Here is an 18,101-nt window from a genome sequence, read left to right as displayed (position 1 = left end):
TGGTCGACAAACAAAATAAAACTGTCCCCACTATCATGTCCATATAGCTTGCCTTGTTGTAGTTTAACCCCTAATTTCTCACAAAAAAGCATCAACATAGCTCAAGATTGAAATCTCATTTATTTTAGTTATGTACAGGAGAAAAATGCTGAATTTCACAAGTAACAGAAAAATAAAAAATAAAATCACATCTCATCTCTCTAACCTCTGTAACAGAGGTGCACTGGTTCTGAATAACAGCTCTCTGTCTCTCGTATAGACACACTCATGCACTCATACGCTGCCTGTCTTTGTTCCACACTCCCCGTCTCTCTTTCACTCTCGCCACTTTAAAATGTTAAAAAAATGTATTTCTCTCTGGTAGATATGTTATACTGCATTGTTGCTGTGCTGTTGCTGTGAGTCGTTTCTGACATTAAAACGATCCTGTTGTCGGGTTTTGGTGCGTTTCTAAGCAGTGAGTAGAGGTGTTTGTGTGGGGGGTGAGACTCTAGTCAAATATAATTCTCTGTATGTGCCATCCTGTCCGACCCACACAGACATACGCATCATCTATAGGCATATACACAATGGCATTAATCTGAGCAACCACACACATGTACACACAGATAAGCGTACACACTCTTCCTCTACGTTCTTGTGTCTCACTCTCCAAATTCATCCCAAGACTCAGTTCACAAACATGATCCTCCTCTAGGTGAGGGGCTATAGATGACAGGGTGATTCCTCAGCCCTGTGATTAACAAATGCAAAATAATAATATTAAGAACAAAAATAATCCCATTGAATTAAGTCTTCTCCTTGATTCATCTTGTGTCCATTTCCGGCTTCACTCCTGTCCGAATCCCTCCGTCTCCTCGATGGCGAACAGGAGCTTCTCTCTGAGTTGCTCTAGGCTTCTGTAGGGCGGCAAGTCCAGACGATTGAAGCTGTGAGGAGGAGACATGGGTCAATATTGGTCCTTCCTCTTTGTGATCAGATTGTACACAAAATGTATTCATGAATCTTTGCTCTTTTAACCCCCTTGGGTTTCAAATTCTAATCCTCAAGCTTTACACTATTATTTTACACTAGTTTTTGATACTATTCATGGTAGCAAGATTTTCTACACTAGCGTGTTAATCCTGGGATTATTTCTCAATTTACTGGAGTATCTTTAGTTGTTAACCTGCAGATTTGTGGATTGTTGCTTAAATTTATAGATGACTCGATTGTCACAGTGTTAGAGGTGCTGCGACACAGCATGAAGGAGACGAGACTTCTATTCTCTCCTGCTTATTTAGAATTAGCTGCAGTGTGCACCAGCAACCACTAGGTGGCACACATGAGCAATCAGTGAACACAGTTCTCTCCTCCCTCTAGAACTGCTCCGGTAAAATAGAGCATTTCTAACAATAAAAACCGATTCAAGATTTCAGTATCCTTATTGCTCGGCATCAAATAAAAACACGATAAGAATCAAACCCATAATAAACAAGTAAGACAAAGTAAGAGATGTAGGAGGGACATGTTTTTCCCCTCGATCCATTTCCTGGGACAGGGACAAATAAAATTACATGTTTTATTTCTTCACATTCTGTGTGCGCGTCTGTAGCAGACAGTAGCAGCAGGGCCGGGTGAGGAGGACTACTGTGACTACATACCTAATTATCATTACCGTGAACCTTTTTGTTCACTTAATGGGCCATCGTCCAACAGATCTCCCAGCCCCCACAAGGTGCATTGTCACACTGAGAGCAAAAGCCTTTAAATTTGTAGAACACTTCAAATTTGGTATTTTGTTATCTTTTTTTTCTTCTTAAATCTTTCCTATTGAATAGCAGGTACCATAGAGACGTGAAAATACAGATAAAAACAGTAATAATAACTGTGTGCACAGTTGGGTACGATCTGCGGCCAAACGACTGTACAGTGCTGTCCATACCAAGATCAATAACTAGGCTGTACCATGTAGGGCCTACTTATAACATTTAAATAACCTCTTTGTTTCCATCAGTTAGTTACTATAATAAGAAATAGAAAAATAAATAAATTGACAATAATATATGGCAGCAATCACAGTATTTTAATCACTATCACAGCATCCAAATTATCTGAAAGAATTATTCTTTTCTATAGGTTTACTAACTACTAAAATCATGCATACTGTGCGAAATACAAGGGATCTCATCTGTCTTTACAGATAATTTACATTTAAGTAGCCTGAATCTGCACTCTGTACACTGTTGCGGTAACCCAGTGTCAAGCATGTCATATGAAAGGAGAGACAGCCTGTTTTTAAGGACATTACTCAGTCAGTGTTGACCACATGAACAGATGAAGCAGCAGCTTACCATGTGTGGCTTCTCGGAAGCCAAGTCTCCTTCCCCACCTTGTCTATACAAAACTTCTGGGGACCATTACTTCCTGTGGAGTCGAAAGACAAAACAAGAAGTTAACAGTATTTTATCAAATATCAATTTAAATGTTTTTCATCGTAACTGTCTACGTACATATCAAAAGATGTGTTTTAATCATTTTAACCATGAATTAATTTTAACCATGAATTAGTTTTCAAATAATAGTTAAAAAAACAAATATGGTAAAAACAAAGGAGGTCAGGGAGACCCGTTGGTTTACTTGCAGCAAACAGATACAGTGACAGATACAGTTGGTAACAGTGATTGTCTTTGAGCTGTGAAGTGTGTCTGAAGCGCAGCTGCAGGCTACAGGTAAGCTAGCCGTTGTTTTCTTTTCCTTGGTGGGCAGGGTGGAAAGAAAGAAAATACTGGGAGGATGATCCTGCTTTTGATTCTGATGATCAAACTTGAGAGCTCGCTTAGACTGATTTAAAAGTGAAATCGTGACACCCCTACACAACATATTAAATTCAACTATAATGTACATTTCCACAGCACTGATTCTAGCAGTTATATCACAGTCATGTTATACTCACCTCTCTGCTGCTATTCTGAGTCTTTATTAACAGAAATGACTATTTCATCAACCTAATACCTCCAGTTTTTCCTTTATTCCGTTTCTCCTGACTGATATTAAGATGTCAATGTAACCTGGTTTAGATTTTTCACATTAAAAGTCCACAATATAACACCAATAATGTTTAATGTATCTGAGTTGTATTCATAATAGCCGGACATGAATCAGGACTGGAACTGAGGTTAATGAAGATGGCATTTCTCTTAGAGAAGAGACACAGAGAGCAGCAGGGAGCTGAGTATGACACCAGTCTGGGTTTGTACCGTTGGAATTAGTGCTACTGAAAATATCATATAATAAAATAAATAAATAAATACAGAAATAAATATCATGGTTTATACAGTTGTTTAGGCAGTATGACATTCTTTGCTTTCTGTTCTGTGCTGCCTTGTTTTGATGATTTAATCTGTTTCCAGCATTCTCGGAAAAAAATGAATCTCAACAAATATACAAAACAAAATGATAGACGTTAGATCAACAGGAGTACACCTTGAAAATAACACAGATGTCATCATGACATGGACTGTCACGCCTCTTTAGGAGCTGCAGTGCTAGCTTTCTATGTGAATAAGACAGCGGTTCGTCTTCAAGGCGGAGGTGCTTGGCTCTGTGTGAACAACCGACGGCGGAATTTTTTGTCGAACTGCCGCTGCAGTGATAATGCGTCCCTGTGTGAAAAGGACTAGTGTTATTTACCTATGAGCTCAGCGAAGCCTCCCACAGGCAGCCGACAGGTTCCTGTTACAAACTGAAGCAGACGGATTCTCTTTTCGTTGTCCATCTCTTTCACCACCTGCAGGAACACACACAAACACATGACCACCCTTGTACACCACAACACATGGACTTCATCATCGCAGATTGTGTTTTTAGGTCAAGCTTTGTGCTCAGTGAACCAAAGTGTCCGTACCTGCCAGAACCAGTGAATCTGCTTGCTGTTCTTGGTGTAATGTCTGTAGATGGTGTTCTTCTGCCAGTCAGTCAAATCGATCTCCTGCATCCCACACAGCATCAACTGCAACACACACACAAACATTTAAAGGCCAGTCAGTGAAGATGTGTGTCCTTCATTGACTCATCAGCAGGCAGAGGACAAAATGGGACAGGACAGCGTGAACACAGTGAGTCAGAGAACGTCCCATCTGGACTCCAGACTAATTTAATACACTGTCTCTGTTAGACTGTTGGGTGTCTGCTGGGATATGGCCTCATTTAGATGAAAGCTCAGCTGCAGCAGGAGTCGAGGAGAAACTGCTCATCAATCAGGATCTGGAGCTATTTCCACACTAAACCACAGTCAGGACTCACTCCAGCTGCATCTCAATTCATCCTCTTAGCATTTAAATCTTAGACAACATTTTTTTGTTTCCAAAGTGACAGGACAGGAACAGTCAGTCATCGAGGTAGTATCAAGTGATAGCCCCACACTTCATTTTCTAGTTCATGTTTACTTTTCCTTTTATTTCAAAATCTCTCACTTATTTCTCTCTTTTATTTTTAATATATATGAATCTGTCTTTTTGTGAAGCACATCATACTGTTTATTAAATATGAGTGGAAACTTGGTTCAAGAAGCCAGGAAATTTGAATTTGAAATTTCTAAAGCACTACATTTATGACATTTCTTCTGACTTTAGAAAGCGTTCCTGGCCCTCGCACTCCTCCTCACCTCCAGCTCCTTTTCGTCAAAGTAGCGAAGCCACTCCAGAGGAACCACCTCATTGAAGCCGTCCAGGAAGGCTTTGGTCTGCTCCTCCACCCCACGGGTGAACCTCCAGTCTGTCAGCAGGCTGTGGGAAGAAGGAGCGGTTGGTTTAATGGTTTGGTCTGCATCTCTGACAACATCTCTCTTTTGTAATTACATTTCACCATTCTTCTCTGTGGTTATCACTGCTTATGTAAACGTACCTGATGTACTCCTCCTTGTTTTCCTCTGTGACAAGCTCGTTCTCTCCGTCGTCTTTCAGCTGATGAGTGGAGACCTTGCCGAGGATCTCCATGTCCTGTGCAAAATACAGCTCCACGCCACACTCCTCCAGGTTGTTCTCTCTGGACAAGCAAACAGAAACACACCCTTTATTTAAGGCAACAGCCTTTGCTACATTCCTTGCAAGAAATATAATTCTTTTATGTTACAAATTTCCTGCTACTCAGCCTTTTAGGCAATGGGTTAGAGATCTGTTAACCCCTCTTCTTGGAGAAAATCTGGCTCCAACATAGATCTAAACCTCATCATTTCAGTGCATGTGCGCTTTTATGCGTGTAATTATTAAGTAGAAAACCATAACATGTTCCCTTCTTGGATGAGGATTTTGGTGCAGATCTGCATAGAAGGACAGACCCAGGAATTTCAGCCTTCAATTCTGACATGATAGGGCATTTTTCACATTTAATGTGGATCCAGCTGATTAAAATATGTTTCATCAACTATAAATAATAATAATAATAATCCATTGGATCTCAACCTGATGGTTGAAACCACCAACGGGTTTGCAGATTGATTTCAGGGGGGTCATCAGATGGTTTTGAAAAAAAAAAAAAAAAGCATATTCTAGTCTGAAAATAGTTTTAACATTACACTGTCTGTACCAGTGGCTCAAAACAGATTTTATTAAGTGTTATTGCTAGGTGCTAAGTGTGTGTGAGTTCTGACTGACAAGCACACAAAAATACCTCTTTTTCATTTTGTCCCTTTCAGGACTGTGAGTGAAACGTCTCAGTGCTAGGCAGAGGGTGTTTTTCGTTCTGGGATGTTGCAAATTAAAGAGGTTGAGAACAACTACTATAACTGTCCAGCCTAATAATCACTTGATCCACAGTATATATCATATGCATACTATTTATGTAAATAAGTATCATTTACTTGTACTTGTTATTTCGATATGTATTTTCATTTATTGAGAGAAATTGAATTTTGATCCTACAGTACATTTAATATAAGACAGTTTAGGACTTTTAATACCATTAATATGAGCGATTTTCACTTTTGCTGTTATTTTTTAGTAACATTATAACATAATATCTTCACTTTCACTCAAGACTTTTGAGTACTTTTAAAACAGTGCTTGAGAGCATACAATGACAAAAACACACATTCGGAGTAACCTGTCCTGTGTTACTTACTTGACCCACATGATGGAGTTATAAAACTCAGGGTCTATGGACTCCAGGTCTTTGAGCGTGGGTTTTTTGTCCAGCATGCGCTTGTAGAAGGGCAGCGTGAATCCTGTGTCGATGAACTTTCCGTGGTACAAAGCCTGCAGGGAGGATTTGTTACATCAGAAACCACAATAAGGAATGTCTGTTGGTATTTACTAAACCTGGTGATATGGCAGGTTTGAGTCACTGGATCAAACACAGCAGACACGAGAGGGGAGTATTTTTCCTCTGCTGTTCTTTGGTGATTTTACAGTGTTACTGTATGGCCACTGATGACATATGGTTCACATTTGTTCCTGACAGACGACACATGTGTTCTTCTCCATGGCTCATTGTTTGTGCTGATGATTCACCAGGGACTGTTTCATGCCAATTCAAGTGTTACAAATGCTTTAACAGCCAGTCACTTTTACAGGAAACATGAATGGGCCTTTTATTTTGTAATCATGGCAGCTTGTTAGAATTAGTTTCCTCAATCATTTACAAGTGAAAAATTCACACCTGCTACAAATGAGGATTGCTTATTGGGCCCAAACCAAAACTCACAATTCATGTATTATTTATGCCACTATCTAAGTATTTCTACAGCTGCAGCGACAAAAGGTGACATACTGTATGTATTTGTTTCGATTGTACCTGCAGACGAGTACATCTGACTTAAAAATTACATTCTGGTGACTTATTCTGTACCTTCTATCCATACTTTTGTGGTGAAAACAACAAGGAGTCACTGAGATTAGATCATGATTCAGAGACAAGACACTACACTAACTGAACACATTCACACAGCTGTGAATAAAGTCATCATCTGCCCTCAGTGAGTGTGTGTTCCCAGAGAGGTAGAGTGAGTAGACACAGCCAGACAGAGCTGTTTAATGTTATAAAAACCACTGTGGGCTCGGAGCTGCAAGAGCCAAGAACAACACAGGCACCCGCTGACTGACTCAGTGACAGTCTGTTCTGTCCTGCTGTATCCTGACCATGTGTCTGTCTCACACCCAGTGAGACACACATGCAGACAGACGGGAAGATTTATGGACAGAGGAGAGGGTGTTAATGGAAACTGAGATGTAAAGACGGAAAACAGAAAAGGTAAAGAAAAGAGAAGCAAGGAAGAAAAGGAGGCACTAAGAGTGGTTGGTAGAGACAAGCATCTTTATAAGGCAAGTCAGCATAGTGCATTTTGGGACTAAATATAACCAGCTGCTGGCGGGTGTGGGCTGGGTGCGGCAGTGAGGTCATGGTGTGGGTGAGGGGTGGGGTGGCAGACAGAAGGAGGGGTGGAGGGTGTTGGTTTTTGGGGCTTACAGCTTTCTGGAGTTGATCCCAGAAGGAGGTAGACATTATAGTACATACAGTAAGTCATGTTATTGAAGGTGACAAACTGTTGCACTGTACACATCTTTAAAACAATGTAGTGCTAGCAGGGACCCTCGCTGAATTACTGAACCACTGTCTGTATCTCTACTGTCACTATCAAATTGCCACAAAATGCCCAAACATAACCATAACAGACTGAACTATGCCACTGGAGCGGCTCATTAAGAGTTAGGCTCCACAAAATATTTATTCAAAAACAACTCATAAATATGTCAGCACACACATGTGGACACAATGGCTCTGTCTGTGCTAATCATTCAAGGGAAAAATCTCTGTATACAGCTGTTGTACAACTGTATTAAAAAAAGTGAAAATTCTGCTAATATAAAGCTGAAAGAAAAGTTGTTTCATGGCTTTAACACTTTCTTCTTAAAAAGATGGACAGTTAAAATTAAAAATTAAAATAAATTAACTAGCTTTCTTATCAAAATAAAGAATGCTCCAATTTACTACTTTTTTGATTTAATACGCCACAAAACAGCTCTTTGACAAGAGTTGCAACGATTAGTCAATAAATCGATTAGCTGTTACAATTACAAATATTTCTATTCATTTTTTGTTTACAGCTGATTAATCATTTCGGTCATTTTATTAAAAAATGTAGAATTTGCTGGTTCCACCTTCTTAAATCTGCTTTTCTTTGTCATTTATGAAAGTAAATGAAGAGCAGGTTCATTATTATGGACTATTTGTTGAAACAGTGGATACAATCTGAAGATGTCACTTTGGGCTCTGTGAAATTGTGATGCCAGGTTTTTTAAAATTTTAATTTGACATTTTATAGACTAAATAATTATTAAATAGTGCAAATAATCAGCAGATTAATATTTAATGAAAATGATCATCTACTGCTGCCCGATGTGAGACTCTGCAGCTTTCTAATATATTAACAGGCTCCTCCACCAGCAGGAATCTGTGCAGGCAGTTTGGGACAGTGGGAGAGTTTCTGCAGTTTGTGGACAGCTCAGAAAATGACCATGAAAGAAAATGAAACAAGCTGAAGACGGAAAAAAGGTTCGAGGTGGAATTTTCTGTTGCACAAACACAAAAGAGCAACGATAAAACGGCCGAAGACATGCGTTGCCTTTTGCAGTACAGTGTCCACGACAAATCAAATTTGAAGTCTGATTTCATCGGACTACTCCAAAGTAAAGCTCACCATGGCGATGAAGCGTCCGATGAAGCGGAAATATGTGAGGTGGTCGGGATTAATGGAGGAAGCTGGGTTGATCTGCAGACAGTAGTTGTTCTTGCCGGCATATTCGAACAGACAGTACATGGGGTTGAGAACCTCGTGGGAAAGAAGGAAGAACCACTCCCTGCAGAGCGACAGGACAGAAACATCATTACAGCAGAGGAACATATGATGAAATATGGTAGTGTCAGTAGTCAGCGCACATGCTTGATCATTATCCATTTAAAAAAATGTTGCGCATAATGTTGAAACAATAATTTATAAATCAATGACTGGTTCAGTAGAGGAAACAGAGGAGCAGAAAATCAATTAATCACTGTTGGGTTGGCCGGTGACAAATCAATGACGGAGAAAAGAAGACATCTTGTGACAAATATAGACAAAACAATTATCACAGTACAGTTAATGCACAGACAGAGCATGATCCACAAACACATATAATAGAAAATAATACAAAACAAAACAAAACGACAAAAGTGACATTTAAACACAGTTATTCTTCTGCTTAAGAGGAGTGACACATGTGAGGAGATGCTGCTTCTCAGTTTGTTTAATCCCAACACAACTCTGGACTGTACAATGTCCGTCACAAGTGTAGTGAGCTTGGAGTTTGTCAATTTTCGGAATTTCCTGCAAGTTTCACACCGCTGACGATGATGTTGGATGTGGTCAGTTTTCTTTCTTCTCTGTATCTAATTATAGTATTTGGAAATATCCATGTTCGAAATGTGATGGGAAAGTCTCAACTTGTACTTTCATTTAATACTGTCAAATTACATACAAATTAATTTTAGTTCAAGTCTAATTTCATAAAGTTTTGAAATCCTGTATTCAATAAATACTAAATTACATTTGCATATGGACTGAATAATTATAATATTGAAATGATTGTTTAGATTGCTCTCATGTCAAGACAGAAACGTCCTGGAGACCCAGGTGGTTGCTTTGTCAATGTGAGGAAACTGTCATGAGATACATTTTTGTTTTGATTTGGTGCTATACAAATAAAGATTAACTGATTGATTGATTGACTTATTGATTGACATACTTGCCCAGAACAGACAAACTAAACACTGGCTATACAGAGGGCCTTTTTAGTTTTTACAGGCCACTATATGAGAGGGTGAGATGAGGGGTATTCTGCTGGTTGCAAACTGAAATCACACCACTAGATGCCACTAAATCCTACACACTGGATCTTCGAACAAACCAGATATGTCATTTTAATCAGTGGCCAAAAGAGGTATGTAGGTCTTAATTTACGGTTGTCGGACAGAGGAAAGGTAGCTGTGTAGCTGTTTGGCTTATCACATGCTAACTCAAGCTTCACATTTACTGCTGTAAAAGGGAATAAAGATATTTTCTATTTATTTAATTAGAACAAGGCAGTGATTTCTCTTAATTTGGGCTATTTTTCTATGGCAGCCTTCTGTGGTTCAGCTCTAAAAAATAAGAATTTTATCAACCTAATCTGGAGTTGTATAATTTGGAATATATAGTACATCAACAAATGTATACACAACCTACAACCAAACTTGACACATGAAAATTATATGAAGACAAAACATACAAAGGGCAGATAAATACAAAGGGCAGAATAAAAAGACACAACAGACTGTGTAAGGATGCGTGTTAGAGAGAACGAGGGCCACCAGCAGTACCACCACCAGCCGCAGCACCAGAACCAAGCGCTCCCAAGGCCCCTGCCTCTCTGCTTGGGGTTTATGGGAGGGTATGGACTGACGGACGAACGGACGCAGACACCTCCCAACATCCCGTCCGTGGTTCTACCCTGTGGTAGAACAGCATGATGTCACCTACCATAGGGTAAAACCACTGACGTGACACCGGAGACAGAGACACAATGCAAAACCAAACAGAAAAAATGAGAACACCGCCAATGTAAAATTAACAACATATACAGGAAGGAAGACCTGGAACACAGCAGACGCAGGGGGCAGGATGAATACATGTGATGGGTGGATGAGGGATGGGGACTAAGGGAAGGAGGACAGACATGTTGCGAGAGGGTAGGAGGTGTTGTATGGTTTCAGGAAGCAACATTAAAAAGGGCTGTTAAGCAATTTACAGATTGACCTCTACTGGCAGCCAGTGAGAATTTCATCTGCACACAATTCGCTGACACCCTAATCTACCGTCTACCAACTTTTTTTAAGGCTCTTTTAAAATAGTTTTTCATTTTGCCTGGAACTGCTGTAAACAGGAGGAGGAGGCTGGTGGAGAAACAGAGAAGTGGAATAACAGGAGAAATACACCATCACCAACATTAAAAACAAAGGTTAATTTGACAAAAAAAAAACTGTAGTATCACTAACAAAATGACAGAATGTGAGGCGAAGAAGAAAGGTACGTTTTGTTGTTTCTCTCACCTGGCAATGCCACCATAGTCCAGCCCCTCTTCGCCTCTCATGATGATGTAGAGTCGGCGGCGAAGGTCGTACGGCTTCACATTCATGATCTGATGACAGCACACATACAACATTAAAACAATGATACACATTGACACACAAAGAGAATGGGACATTTATTTTCACGTTCAAAGATTAGTGCATTATGTTGTAGGTTGTATTATGGGTAATGTATGGATAATGTCACATTCTTCCTCCTTTCCAAAACGTGTTGTCTACATTACCCATAATGCAATTTTGTCACTAAGTGACATCACTGGAGGCAGTTCATCAGATTACAAGCAGCTTCCTCTGGAGCCACGAAAGGCTTTATGTTCCTTTTTTCCATAAATTTATAGTAGCACACCCCAAGACCTGTAAACACACTTTAATGTGTAAAATTGGTGGAATAGCCATTCATTTTCAGAGGCGAGTCATTGTTACATACTACTTGTCAATAATATCTATCCACCATGTTTCAGATTCTTACTAGATGTATGACATTTTTGTTTTCTGCTGTATGAAAGGACTCATCTGAACCCAGATTACAGATACTTACATCACAAAGACTGATAGAAATAAGTGTAAAACTTTAGAAATTGTATCCAGATAAAAACTGTAGATATGTCTGGTATTCAAATATTGTAATGACTGTAGATCAAGTTCAGATACTGGGGTTAGCCAATAAGATTAGCTTTTGTGTTTATTAGAGATGTCACTAACCTGCTGAAAGGAGTCCTCAAACAGTGTCTGTCTGGACACAGAGATCTTTACGTGGCTGGGCAAGGCATTGGACTGCATAGAGACAGAAACAAAAAAAGTTAGAATGTACAGTGTGAGTACAGTATACAGAGACATTAGTTTGAGTCAGTATGACCTCCTGAAAAGCCTTGTGGGGGCCTTGGCAGCTGCTGGACACCACAAGTCTATTAATTCTCACCTCAAATTCCAACCCTAATTCAGTTTTGATCCTTTAAAGGTCCAACTTGTAGATAGTTGATTACAGGAAAACATATAAGTATAAAATATATATAAGTATAAAATATTTTTTTCTTTTTACTATTTGGGTGAACAGACCCAAACTCAAACAAGGTGAGGTGACTGGACAAAAGGAGTTTTATTGTGCGTTTAAACTCCAGTTAACACTTACATGGCATAGGAAACGGAACTGGTGGTATTTCCACCTGAAGCTGCGGTCGTAAGCACCAGGTGAACCACCCTGCCGTGACCTGTAGAGAGAGAGAGACACACACGCAGACATCCGGAGAGAGAGATAAGAGAGGACACAATATCAATTGATCTACTACTCTGTTTAAGCAAAATCCATGACGCATCCCGACTGAACAATTCATCATCTATAACAATCACAATGGATACTTTGGTGTCTGATGTTTTTGGGTCTAAACTGTTTAGCTGATCAACTGACACATTTTTGTCTCCTTTAAGAAGCCCTGATGTTCCACGTTCCAGGCCAGACACTCAAAGTAAATATTAAATTCACAGCAGCCATTCTGCTCTAAAACGACTCGGTGCGTCTGGGTCTCTGGTACAGAGGTGAGTCTGGGCCTGCAGCTGTGTTAGTATAAGCTCCACCAACCCACTGCACACACATGCTGGATATGTGCCTTGTCAGCACAGGAGAGGCTGAGACACAGAGACAAAGAGAGAGAGAGTTAGACAGATAATGGGAGGAAAGGAGGAAAGAGGGTGAAATGGAGGTAGAGAAGAAGGAGGCCCCTAATGTGTCGGGTTTGTGCTCGCCACACTGCCAAGCACATCTTGGTTTGGGTTAGGAAATTAAGACCGCAGCGGCAGAGAGCTGGCCGCGGACACACACACACACACACACACACACACACACACACACACACACACACACACACACACACAGTCCTGCAGGATTCTGTGTAAAAACAGTACACTCTTTCAGGAGACCACCGGCCTAAAATACATTCAGATATCAGCAGGAAAAGCAGCTAGCAAATGCACACACACGAACACACCATAAGCTTATACACACTTGTCGAGTTCCAATACAGAAAGGCACAAACACAGGCGCAGACACACACACACACACACACACACACACACACACACACACACACGCCAGTGCAGTCTGCAGTGGATCTGTTGTCACACATCTGCACATTCTCCTGACTTTTGTGGTAAGATTTGAGACTGCTTCAAGGCAAGGCAAACATCCACAGGCTGAGCTAAGAGGTGTGTGTGTCTGAGTGTTTGCTAGTATCAACATGTTTCTGTGATAAGATAGGACTTTTTGTTAAAATATTGGTATTGAAGCTTGGGAAAGAAATGAAAGGCAATAGATAAAACATGGCCTCAAAGATGCAAATAAAACAAAAAAGATGATGTAGTCTAAAATACAGTTTTGACCTTTCTTGTGATCTTGTAAGGTTTTCACAAAACGAGGGGATTGTTTAAATTAATATCTGCAACGTAGTTATGTCAGACTTAGGCAAATTCATTGTGCAATCATTTAAAAATTTCAAGAAGTTGATTCAGTTCAATTAATTAGGATTTTCTATGGCGTGAAGATCATTTCCTCAGAATGTCTTTGCCTCAGTCGGTGACATACTGTGATTTTCTATAAAAGCAGGTTTGGGAGGAAGGGCTGAGAGAATATTTACCCTGACTCAAACCCAGGTCGGGGGTCTTTAAAGGTGGTGGTACGCGAGTTGTGGTCCACAAAATATCGGACTCCCTCGGCGGTGTACTTCATCTCCCAGCCCGGGGGCAGGGGGTGCTCCTTGATCATCCTGCAACAGGGAGAGGGGCAGTGAGCACGGTCCCAGCTGCAGGGGCCCCGTCCTGGGGATGAAACTAACACACCTCCCCTGCCAACCTGTGGATCTAAATCCCTGGATACTAAATAGAAACCCTGCCGTGGTACAAAATTACGGAGTGGAGTTGATCTCCTTTAAGGATCCCAAAGGGAGACTTCAAAATGCCTTTTTTTTTTAATTAAAATTGGTGACTTAACAGTATTTTGAATGTGGCCAAGAATTTGTTGTCCAAATCTTACTGCAATATGTGCCTCTCATGTATTATCATTACAGTCGAGATCACAGAGTGTCAGTGTTTCTGAAAAATAAAAAATTATCAAGGTATTTTCAGAATCCTGAAAGACATTTTTAGCAGAGTAGTGTTTCAACATTCTTCTACACAACTGGAGTAGACAGGGATTTGTTTTAAAATGTATGCAATAATTGCAAACAGCATAAATGGCTCCATATAGCTGATCCGCGCTAAGTTCAAGTTTCCAAGAGTACAGAGTGCGATGTCATTTGCACCCACTTTTAAGCTGTAATTTTCACTGTAGCTGCTAAGCTAAAAGTGTTAGCATGCACCTCATCTGAAGTTAATGTACAAGCTCGACCACACATCGAGTATGTAAATAACATCTTTTCAAATCAGTTTGGGATATTGGGCCTTCCAGAGGCTTGGAAGCTGTACGGAGCCATGTTGTGCTTCTTTTGTAGGCGTTTTTTTAATGGTGTGTTAAAACAAGTCCCAGTTTAGTTCACTTGTTGAGAAATGCTGCAACGCCGTTTTGCTGTGAAGCTCCAGAATTGTTTAGTGGAAAACTGACTTTCTGTCAAAATGGGACTGAGAAGATATTGAGTGAATTTTAATTTTGGGGTGATTTTTTCCTTTAAATAGATTAGAGGCAAAAGTAACCACAATGGCATATAGATGAACTGCAAGTCTGTGATGAGTGAGATTTACTTCATCTTACCGACTGGCTGACAAGAGGTTCGATTAGAATGATGAGGTGAGAGAAATAGCTCAGGAAGAGTTTAAATGTCAAAGAAATAGAGGGTGATGCTGGAAAAATGGTAAAATAAAGAGGAGATAGATCGTGGGATACTTTCAAAATTCATCTCTGGATGTTTAGTGCTTGGGAAGCAGTGAGATTAACAAAAGTACTAGAATTCTTCTTTTCTTTCACCACTGCTTTTTTTTCAGTTAAGAACAGTCAATTTGTAAAATAAATTCTGCCCTGTTCCTGTATACACAGGCCTAAAAAAATGTGTCAAATGTTCCGGAACAAGCCTGTTTAAATTCCCTGATCAATGGAAAACATGTACACATCATAAAGCAGATGACTCCCTCTGTCGCCACACTGAACTGTGTATGATAAATATATCTTTTTCAGTAGGAGCAGACACCCAAAGCGACGTGCTGTCTAACAAGCAGGCAAACACATGCACACACTAACACACATCCAAGTTAGTAGTTTTTCTACAGTCTCAGTCTCACCCTTGGGTCCGAGGATCATCCCACTGCGTTGTTCGCGTGTTGTGGTTGACAAAGTATATTCTGCCATTGTCCTGGCGCTTCTCTGTGGACACATAGAGAGAAAAGTGAGAGTTTTATAAGATTTGCGATGCTTGAAGTTGGAGGACTTGGAAAAAGGCCTGGAATCAACTCCACAATACATGGTCAGGGATCAGAGGGATCACCTGAGTGTCCAGGCTCACTCTCTCTTTTGGGCCAAAGAGAAAAAAATATCTCACCCTCATGATAGAAAACCACCAAGTTTGTGTGGTATTTCACTGTAGCTTGTTCTGAATACCTCACCAGGGCAAACCTTAGTGTGTGTGTGTGTGTGTGAGTGTGTTCGGAATTAAGGCTGTGGTTGAGGTGAGAGTCAAAGTGACCATGTCATTAGGAATACAATATATGGAGCCAAGATTTCTTTAAAAAAAATAAATAAATAAATAAAAGGTGAAACATAGATAAATTACCAAATGAGAAGCACCTAAAACACAGAATACAATCTTATGGAAGAGTGTAAAATGTTCTATTTATATTTTGTGTGTGTTTGTATAGTAGGCCATTGGTTTCATGAGAGTGCCCCATCCTCCTTCGTCCTTCACTCTGACATCTTTTTCTCATTAACAGGAGTGTGTGGAGGGCCCAGAAACAGTAGTGCTCACATTGCAACTCTCACTCAGACTCACTCCACCCCCAGTTTACTATCGAGTTTAAACGCCCCCCCCTCCCCCAGTTTCTTTAATTCACCACTGTCTCTTTTTCTTTTCCTCCATCTTTCCCTCTTTTCTCCCATCTTTGTCTTTTTGAATCCAAGCCTTACAAAAAAAAAAAAAAAAAAGCAAGGGAAGTGACCGCAGATGAAAATGAGCGCGCCAGAGAAGCGAATCCGAGCCAGTGATATAATTGAGGTTTTTCGTCTTGAGGTACCGCAACATGTTGAAAAGGCATCATGGGCAGGGAGTGAGGGTTTTTGGAGAGAACATGGCCGTGTGATGAAGTCTGTGAGAATGTCGGTGGGACAGGAGCTGCCAGCAGCTTATGAATGAATGAATGTGTGTGACATGATTCTGCGTGGATCCGATTACATTACTCATTTGGGAAAATGCTGGAAGATGAAGAGTCCCATCAATAATGTGGCCTCTGTAATTTGTGGACTTTACAGTAAAGGCAGCGTTATACATTGGACGAATTGGTATAACATTAGCGGAGTACCGAAAAAAAAAAAAAAAAATTCTACAATGGAACAATAATCAATAACAGGAGTGGAAACATAATTTGGTCAATGAACAACTGATCTGCTCAGTGGGGACTACACGTAAGAGACTCAACAGCCACAGAATTAACATTAATTCTGATGTTGTAAAAAGGTCTGAAATCATCAACAGTGTTCTCAAAGTTCTGTGAGGACAGAAAACACCTCCATGCTACAAACATTTTGCAACATTTCACCTAAACCTCGCTCCATCACTGCAGCATGCACACGTGGAAAATACATATTCAACTAAATCTATATATATATATATATATATATTGTCTATATATCAACCAAGTGCATGGCTCGACTATTGACTGCAGGCAAGAGTTGTCAAAAATACTTATACACTACTGGTAAGACTGGGGTGGGTTTCAGGTTTTGATTGAGAGCAGCTCTGACTTTAGAATCCAGCCTTGACTGATCAGATTTGATTCAGCACAAGACACTACTTGGAGGTACGGAAGACAAAGTTTGACCAAAATGTAGTCTGCTGACTGAAGCCAAACTTCTAAACCAGTTCAGCACCCCTCACTGAGAGTATCTTGGCCTGGAGTGTATGCAAAAGGAGTGTGTTAGGCAAACTTACCCCATCCAGGAGGCAGAGGGCCCAGAGGATCATTTTCTACAGGAGCTCCAGACGGCTGAGGGAGAAACAGAGAGACAAAACAAATCCAATTAGGACACCTTTCTGTCTCTCTCCTCTCAGTTCAGCCTTCTCTCAGTGTTTGTCCTTGTCGTACGGTACAACGTGAAATTCTTCAGTCCATCCACTCTGTTTTTCAACACGGCATGAGGATGAGGAGGAGGAAAAGGAAAAACCATCCCAAAAAATACAGAAATGAGGGAAAATCAATGAGAGAAAGAAAAAAAAAAAAAAAAAACTCACTCAGTAAAGCTGTCCCAAGCGTGGACAGTCAAGTCTTAGCTTGACCACGCTAACTCACGAAAGCAGCGATGATACCTGTGGGTAAGTCAGACTGGCTGGAGTGTGTGTGTGTGTGTGTGTGTGTGTGTGTGTGTGTGTGTAAGTGTTGAGGGCTGAACGAGTGGGGGTGGCTCCTCTCTGCTGCAGCGGTAAGGGGCGACTGAGGGAGCTGGCCGGCTGGTAGCTCGTATGCCTTCCAAAAACTACATGCTCGGTAGGAGGATAAAACAACAACGCTGTTCCAATGAGCTCACTGGCTGGATGCAAGCCCCACCCCCCCCCGACTTCCCGCTCACCTCCTCAAATACACCCCACCTCTTCCTCCACCTCCACCCTGGCACCCCTCCCTACCCCACCCTGAGGTCCTCCTCCTCCTCCTCCTCCTCCTCTTTTCTCGTGCTCTCTTCTAGCAATGCTGTGAAAGTAGGCAGGGAAGTGCGATGTCTGAGGGAACTGAGGGAACATTCATGCTTGTTCCAGACTGGACACCCCTGCCCCACCCAC

The 18,101-nt window shown here is 40.7% G+C and overlaps 1 protein-coding gene across 2 annotated transcripts in view; it reads right to left on the bottom strand.

Moving 5' to 3' along the window:
- Window positions 1–101: 101 nt before the first annotated feature.
- Window positions 102–18,101, bottom strand: part of wwp2 (WW domain containing E3 ubiquitin protein ligase 2) — a 55,232-nt gene continuing 37,232 nt past the window's right edge. The window contains exons 11-24 of one of the 2 annotated variants that reach the window (XM_037108164.1): window positions 17,259–17,313; window positions 15,400–15,481; window positions 13,767–13,895; window positions 12,269–12,347; window positions 11,842–11,913; window positions 11,101–11,189; window positions 8,675–8,834; window positions 6,100–6,233; window positions 4,885–5,025; window positions 4,646–4,766; window positions 3,887–3,991; window positions 3,673–3,769; window positions 2,334–2,406; window positions 102–929 (exon numbers count right to left, since the gene is read on the bottom strand). In XM_037108164.1, the coding sequence (XP_036964059.1) occupies window positions 830–929; window positions 2,334–2,406; window positions 3,673–3,769; window positions 3,887–3,991; window positions 4,646–4,766; window positions 4,885–5,025; window positions 6,100–6,233; window positions 8,675–8,834; window positions 11,101–11,189; window positions 11,842–11,913; window positions 12,269–12,347; window positions 13,767–13,895; window positions 15,400–15,481; window positions 17,259–17,313 (1,437 nt within the window). In that variant the 3' untranslated portion in view covers window positions 102–829. The remainder of the gene's footprint in view (window positions 930–2,333; window positions 2,407–3,672; window positions 3,770–3,886; window positions 3,992–4,645; window positions 4,767–4,884; window positions 5,026–6,099; window positions 6,234–8,674; window positions 8,835–11,100; window positions 11,190–11,841; window positions 11,914–12,268; window positions 12,348–13,766; window positions 13,896–15,399; window positions 15,482–17,258; window positions 17,314–18,101) is intronic. The other variant, XM_037108167.1, reaches the window with a different exon arrangement.

This window comes from Acanthopagrus latus, chromosome 8 (assembly GCF_904848185.1).
Source record: "Acanthopagrus latus isolate v.2019 chromosome 8, fAcaLat1.1, whole genome shotgun sequence".
In the NCBI taxonomy this organism is placed as follows: Eukaryota; Metazoa; Chordata; class Actinopteri; order Spariformes; family Sparidae; genus Acanthopagrus; species Acanthopagrus latus.
The sequence above is the reverse complement of the archived record's forward strand: the minus strand, read 5'-3'. Positions and strand labels throughout refer to the sequence as shown.